Source organism: Echinops telfairi, unplaced genomic scaffold, assembly GCF_000313985.2.
Source record: "Echinops telfairi isolate 266 unplaced genomic scaffold, ASM31398v2 ScPeMD7_3;HRSCAF=10, whole genome shotgun sequence".
In the NCBI taxonomy this organism is placed as follows: Eukaryota; Metazoa; Chordata; class Mammalia; order Afrosoricida; family Tenrecidae; genus Echinops; species Echinops telfairi.
Genome location: NW_022103899.1, coordinates 58,949,701 through 58,957,420, shown reverse-complemented (window position 1 = coordinate 58,957,420; position 7,720 = coordinate 58,949,701). Strand labels below are relative to the sequence as shown.

Sequence of the window (7,720 nt, the reverse complement as noted above, 5' to 3'; positions counted from 1 at the left end):
GATCAGGTATCAGGCAGCAGAAGACCCAAAACAAACAATCCTATTGATGCGAATGAGGAGCGCAGAGCGGAGACCCAAAGCCCATCTGTAGACAATTGGACATAGCCTCACACAAGGGTCACGAGGAAGGGATGAGTCAGCCAGGGTGTAGTATAGCACAGACGAAACATACAACATTCCTCTAGGTCTTTAATGCTTCCTCCCCTCAACTATCATGACCCCAGTTCTACCTTACAAATCCTGCTAGACCAGAGCATGTACATGGGTACAGATAAGAGCTGGAAACACAGGACAGATAACCCCTTCAGAACCAATATTGAGAGTAGTGATATCAGGAGGGTGGGGGGAAGGTGGGGAGAGAACGGGGAACTGATCACAATGATCGAAGTATAGCCTCTTCCACACAGGGTGACGAACAACAGAAACATGGGTGGAGGGAGACAGCTGATGGTGTAAGATATGAAAATAACAATCATTTGTAATTTGTCAAGGGCTCATGAGGGTGGGAAGGTGGGGGAGGGAGGGAGAAAATGAGGAGCTGATACCAAGGGCTCAAGTAGAAAGAAAACGTTTTGAAAAGGATGATGGCAAGATACATACAAATGTGCCTGACACAATGGGTGTGTGGCTTGTGATAAGAGCTGTAAGAGCCCCCAATAAAATGATTCTTTTTAAAAAGAAGATGAGACTGCGACAAGGGATCTGGACCTGTTCCGGGAGGGACTCGCCCCCGGAGAAGGATGCCCAGCGTGGCGACGTAGGAGTCATGGCTGCTGGTGGGTGTCATGGGGTTGGTTCCGACCCATAGCGACTAGATGCACAAATGAATGGACTAGTGCCCAGTCCTGCACTGCCCTCACGATGGGTTCCTGTGCTTGAGCCCATTGGTCAAGCAGAGGGTCAGTGGACAGAAGAAGCCCCTCCAGGAGATGGCCTGGCACAGCGGCTACAGCCTAGGCTCCAACACAGCAGTGGTTGTGAGGACGGGGCCGGACCAGGCAGCTTTTCAGTCTGTGGCCCGTAAGGTCACTGTGAGTCAGAACCGGCTCGATGGCCCTCACCACACCAGCACCCCAGTCAGTGATCAGGACGCAGAGAAACCGGAGCCCTCGTGCCTTGCCGTAGGGAATGCAAAACGGGGCGGCAGTAGGGAAATCATCCTGCAGTTCCTCCTGCAGCTCAACGGGAGTTTCCATGACCCAAGACGCTGGCAGGTGTGCGTGCCCATACTCCAGAGAACAGGAACTATCCGTCTACACAGAGACACACGCCGGCAAACACGAAAGTCCACCCAACCGCTTTCCCTGAGGGCCATACAAAGACCACGTGCTCCGTCCAGCGGGCGGTGAGGACGGCGCCATCTAAAGTACAGACCCGGTCTTATCTCATGCTGTTTTTACTAAAGGTCCCCGGCCGGTTGGTCAATCCGTAGAGACTGAGCGTGGACTGGTGGCAGCGTGGGGCTGGAGGAGGAGAACGGGGGCAAGGTGACCTGCTACAGCCTTTCTTTTGGGGGTGACAAAGGTAGTCTCAAAGGGAGCGTAGGGACAGACAACTACGGGAGTCACGTCACCCAAGTGGTGATGTGGCAGCTGAAGGATGTCACAAAGAGTGGGCATCCTCATCCTCATTTTACCCATGAGGCCCTGCAGGGAGGGTGGGCGGTGGGGGAAGGGGCAGTAGCCTGCCAATGCTGGGCCCCATCGGATGAGCCAACTATGGGGGTCTGCAAGGCCGGGCACTATTCACAGGGGAAGAGCAGGCAGCCTCCCCATTGGAAGACCCATGGTTCCCACCCCTGGGCCAGGGGCCACTCAGCCACCGGGACCTTGCAGGTCCTCCAGGCTCACGACCCGCGCGGCCACAGCTGCGGATGAAGGGACAGATCCCCAATTTCCACAGCGTGGACCCCAGTGCCTCCACACGTAGCTGGCGTAGGCCTTCCAGAGACGTGTGCTGTCCACCTGCCCCAGGGGGTTCCCCACCGGGCGTTTAAGGCAGCAGCCTTCTGGAAGCAGGTCGCCCGTCTGTCTTCCGAGGCACCTCTGGGGCTTCAGGCTGCCGGCCTCATGGCGCCTCTCTCTTAGCCCTTTGTATGCACGTCACACGATGTGTTACTGAGCCAACGCCTGCATGTAGTGACCCCTCCTCAGGGGCCTTAGAGGACAGAGTAGAATTGTCCCAGAGGGTCCTCGAGGTGTCAGTCATTACAAGAGCAGTGGGCCGCAGCTTACTCCCCAGCCCCGAGGGCTTGAACTGGCGACCTCTCTGTTATCCCCCAAGCCCTCAGCCAAGGTCTCGGTCTCACTGCCAGCGAGTGGACGCCGACTCACAGTGATGGGAATTCACCGCAAGCTCTCAGACCTGCCCCGGGCACTGTACGCCCGTTTGCCTGGTCTCTCAGGCAGGATGAAAACTACGATTTGACTTTGGCCTGAGCCCCTCAGCCTGTCTCCTGTCAGCCAGACCCTGGGAAGTCCTGGTCCCCGCCCTGGTGAGGGTCCATGGCTTTGCTCTCAGCCGACTGCACAGCTGAAAAGCGGAGCCTTTGCAGGAAAAATGACCTTGAGCAAATGCATCCTGAGGGGGGTGGGGGGGTGCGGACCGGGGCCGAGGGGTGGGTCGTAGCCTCTCACTTACAGCCTGGGGAGGAGCTGCTCCCCCAGGTAGTCCCCGCCTCCTCAGGCCCTTCTCTGTGGCTCCATCACCAGGGTGCCCTCGCCACATACCCAGCGTGGCTGTCTCTCCTCTGTCTGCCCAAGAACAGGGGAACATGCTCTGGCTCAGTCTCGGGGGCGTCCAGGAAGTTGGCAGATTCCAGAGCCACTCTGTGCCTCAGTTCCCCCCTCTGTGAAGAGGGGAGGGCAACCAGAGGTCCACCAGAGTGGGTGGACACATACAAACTGCCCAGGGCCACACCCGGCTGCCCGAGTGCTTGAGAAATCCCATCTTCTTCCACTTGCTATTATTAGAAAGGTGTCTGCGTGGCACTGTGGTCAAGGGCTTGGCCATAAGCCACAAGGTCGGCGGTTCAAGCCCATCAGACACCCTGGGGGAGGAAGATGAGGCTGTCTGCTCCCATCAAGATGTGTGGCCTCAGAAACCCCCATAGGGGAATTCTACTCTGTCCTATAGGGCCACTGTGGTGTCAATTCATCCTTTTGATATTATTACTAGGAAGGAGAGTGGAGCAAGTCTGAGGGCCTAAGCAGCCCATCACCTGATGTACTGTCCCCTCAGGAGGAGCCTGCCCCAAGCTCTCAGGTGTGGCTACAGAAGCTGACGGAGAGCCACAGGTGGCAGGCCACCTGAACTGCTTCCTGCCACAGCCAATGGCCAGGGCCTGGTCTCTCGGCTGAGGGCAGGCAAGCCCTCACTGGGAGGGTTTGCCAGCCCTCTCCCCAGCAGCTTGGTGCCTGGGCTATTCATACCAAGCCACAAAACCAAACTCACTGCCATCGAGCCTGTGCTGATAGCAGACCCCCTCATGGGTCTTTGAGACTATAACTGCTGATGGGAGTAGAAAGCCCAGCGGTCAGAGCACTGGTGGTCTTGAATTGCTGACCATGCAAATCACAGCCCACACATCACTGGTGTGCCCGCCTCTAACACGCTGCTCATACAGAGGGAGCTGTGGGCCCAGCTCTGGCTGCGTGGTTGAGAGGGGTGCCCCCGCTGACCCACTTTGCACTGTCTTTCTTCCACTGTTCAGGGATGCCGGCCCTGCGTGGCAGTGCTGTCCTGAAGGGCAGATGGGCACAACCTCCTGCCCCCCACCCCCGCCAGGGCCGAGTCTGAGCAGGACAGACTCTGCAGGGCTTGAGGACAAGGTGAGTGCCACCTAGACCCTGCTCAGCAAGAGCCGGGTACCTTGGCCTCTCAGCCCCTGACCACAGATGCACAGCTGGCTCCAGAACCCTGCAGGCCTGGGCTTAGGGTCCCCGTCCCGTTCCCTGGGATCCCCGACCAGGCATCTCTGAGGGTCAGAGGTGATACAGGAAATAAGGGCACACCTGGCCAGAGTCACCTGGGTGGGTCCTGAATGACAGGCTTGTCTTCTGGTCTCTCTGGTCTCTCTCTGCACCCCCCCCCCACCCTGAGCCATTTAAATAATCAAATCTGTCCTACATCTGACAACCAGGGCTACCCACACACGGCCACTGTTAGCTCCCGGAGCCCCCAACACATCTGTCTGGTGCAAGCACTGAGGTGTTCAACTTGTTCCCCTGCTAACCACAGGGCTGGAGGATCGAGCCCGCCCAGAGCCATCTGCTGCCCAAACACCAGCCATTGCAAACCCTCACACCAGGGGCTACCAGGAGCCAGATCCGCTGCAAAGCAGCAGCTGAAGGTACGGCTGGGGCCACAGGTACAGAGGGCACCTGAGGGACAGCTCCCAGCAGCCAGGACCCACAAGCACCCACACGGATAGTTCTAGCACTGGGGGGGAGGGCCTCACAGTCACAGGGTTCTAAGAGGCCCCAGGACCCAGGGGCTCCCTGCCCCACCCCCCGCACCCCACCATCAAGGAAGACCAAAGGGCCACTTCTGTCCCTGTACACTCTAAGTAGACTTCCAGAGAGATTGCGGGCTGGGGAGGCCAGTCCCTTCTGAAAGGGACAAAGGGCCAGTGTCATCAGAGTGTGCCTCCTGGGTCCTCTACACCAGCACCCGGGCCGGGATGGCGCCCTCCACCCCCACCCCCACCCACGCTTGGAGGAGAGAAAACCAGGGATGGGTCCGTTTGGTCTTGGTGATGTTTTGCGTGGTTGTGTGTCCTCCCTGGGATGGACCATAGGCACAATCTGATCACAGGTGTGGCTCCCTCATCACAGGGCTGGTGGAAAGACCTGGGCCAGGGTCCCACCGGGCAGAAGAGACATCCCTGTGGGCCTGGGGCTTCAGACCCAGTGTATGAGACCCCGAAGGGCCCCACAGAGGCAGGGCCTAATGGGGAAGTCCCACCAGCCTGCCTGCCTGCCTTCCCTGAGTATGGGAGTTGGGGTGCAGGAAGCCGCCTCTGGGGGTGGTGTCCCTGGGTGAGCAAGCCTGAGTCAGGGACACAGGATGTGCCCCGACAGCTGTGAGGCTGGGTGGCTTCTACGCACTCCCAGGTAAACCCTGGAAAAAGCCCGGCTTCTGTAGGGTCCCCCAACTCTCTGTGCACACCCAGACATGGAGGGGCGGTGGGCAGGAGAGCTGGCTGGGACAGCCTGGCAGCCTGTGGGTGGCAGGTGGCCTTAGGTTTGTTGCTTCCTCATCGACAGAGTAAGGCGAGCCCTGAGTCCCCCACCACAGGTTGGCAAGAGACAGCATGAGATAACCCACAAAGGGTCCCTTAGCACAGCCGGCACTGGCCCAGGGAGGTGGCCCTGCACACCAGTCTGTCCCTACAAACCCAGTGACACCCCTCCTTCCCGCCCTCCCTCCAACCCCCGCCAGCTCAGGGTGGCATGGTCCTCCCCGCACTGTTCCCAGCCAGCCCGAGGGCAGAGAAGAGACACTCTCAGACCGCTCAGACCATAGGGCCTGGGCAGTGGTCCTTAAAAGCCGACTGAGAAAGAAACCTTCCACCGGCACATTCCACAACAGCGGGGTGGGGGTGCTGACCTGATGTGGGGGAGACGCCTGGGGAGGTGGGGGCTGCCAAGGGCTGAGGGGAGGGAGGCTGGCTTGTGTGGGGGCACCCCCTGTGGCTGGAAGACCAGAGTTCTTCTGTCTCGGCTGCATGCATGAGCTTGCTCCGGGAACCGGCCCCCCGCCACAACCGTGTCTGTGACCCCCCCACCCCACCCCCCAGGCCCTGAGCCTGGGCCCAGGAAGGTCCCCTTGGGCTGCATTTGCATTTACACTCTTGCAGGACCTCAGAATGAGTACCTCTGCCTGGCACCAGGGCCCAGTGGGTAGCTCTTGAACACACCCACCCACCCAAGGCACCCTGAGCTCCGGTCCCTCACTCTGGCCCCAGGAGGTCCCCAGGGAGCCTGTGAAGCCACAGCATGAGGTCAGCTGGCCGGTGGGACCAGGCTCAGGAGAAAACCTGCCCCAGCCAAACTACCAGCCGCCCTCCTGCCCCAGACCGGCAGGCCCGGGGCCCAGCTGGACTCCCAACTAGCCTGAGGCCTACGTGACCAGGCCTCTCGGCCCAGAGACCTCAAAACAACCACTCAGCACCAGGCGTCTTGCTGGCTTCCCCTGCCTGGAGGGCCCGGTGAATCCCACCTCCACCTGGTTGAGTCTGGGGCTGAGGGGGCGGCGGGTGGGTGTACTCACAGCACGCAGAGGGCATACGCCCGGGAGATGGACTCGCTGGCCCGCACGAGGAAGCTCCCGTCCTTGCCGGCTCTGGACAGCAGCTCCTCAGCCTTGGAGCGGGTGATGTTACCATGGTTCCAGCAGGGGACCATGGCGGGCAGGGGCCTGCTCGGTGGGCCAGCAGCCGAACCCCAGACCCACACGCCACCACCGCCACCGAGGGCCAACTGAGGGTCCCCGTGCTGTGACCTGCCTCCTGTCCCCTCACTGTTGCCTCGGCAGCTGCCACCACCAGCTCACTGCCTGACTTCCTGTTTCAGAGCTTGGCGAGGGAGAGGAAACTGAGCGGTGAGAACTTCCTCATTGCAGTCGAGGGGCGGGGGGGTGGGGGGAGCAGGGGGGAAGAGAGGTCCTGCGGCCACCTTCCCTCCGACCACCAGCCTGCCCCGCCCTCCCCTCTTTCCTGTCCCTGGGCCTCAGCCTCCCCCCCAAGGCCTGCCCAAGGCAACAAGCTGCTCCTAGGGGGTCTGCGGCTCAGGTCCAGCTACGAAGACGTTGGAGGGACCAACGCGATGGTCCCAAGGGCTTGTGTGGTGCCCCTGGGACGGCCATGCCCTGGCCGGCTCCCCCAGTTTCTGCACCCTGTGCCCAATGTGCCCAGTGTCCCACCTCCAGGTGGAGGTGCTCAGGGAGACTGAGAGCTGAGCCCACCCAGAACAACACCGAGGGCAATGACTCGGCACCCTGCCCTCCGTACCTGGGGAACCTGGGGGACAGGTCACACCTGTCTGCTCCTTCGGAGGGGCTAGAAGGTACAAAAGGGAATGGAAGGCGAACCGTTCTCCAGGGATCCCAAGTCACCGTGTCTCAGCTTATGAACGACAGTAGCTCAGGTGGGAGGCGGGGTGTTTACGGCACAAATGAAGGTCCGTTTTCCTCTCTGGACTTTGCAGGACAACCTGAGAGGTGAGCGCCAAGAGGAAGTCCCCTCCCACAGGACAAGCTGGCCGCCTAGCCTGAGGGCCGTGTGCACGCTGGAGCTCTGGGGCTCAGCAGAGCAGGGCCTGACCTGTCTAACCAGGCCTGGCTCAGCTCTGGGCCTGACCAGCCAGAATCGACCTCCTCAGCTCTGGGCTCGACCAGTCTAACCAGGCCTCCTCTGCTATTGGGTGGACCAATCAGATCAGGCCTCTTCTGCTGGGCCTCACCAATCAGACTAGGTCCCTTCCCCTCAGCTCTGGGGTTGACCAGTCAGATCGGGCCCCCTCTGTTGGGCACAGCAAAGGGGCTGTCTTGTAAGAGGACCAGGTCTCTGATGAACACTGGCCCAAAGATGCCAGACCCCTTAGACCTCAGCTCTCCCGATTGGACACCCCCACCCCACCCCCACACACAAGGTGCGTTGACCTGTGAGACACAGCAGCCCCCCAGCCCCACACTTGGACCTTGCTCCTCAGAGCGGGGC

At 60.4% G+C, this 7,720-nt stretch overlaps 1 protein-coding gene across 1 annotated transcript in view; it reads right to left on the bottom strand.

Annotated features, from left to right (window-relative positions):
• The window catches only part of INPP5D (inositol polyphosphate-5-phosphatase D), a 109,060-nt gene extending 102,653 nt beyond the window's left edge, over window positions 1-6,407 (bottom strand). Inside the window, exon 1 of the mRNA XM_045294330.1 lies at window positions 6,274-6,407. Coding sequence (XP_045150265.1) covers window positions 6,274-6,407 — 134 coding nt within the window. The remainder of the gene's footprint in view (window positions 1-6,273) is intronic.
• Between the last annotated feature and the right edge of the window lie 1,313 nt (window positions 6,408-7,720).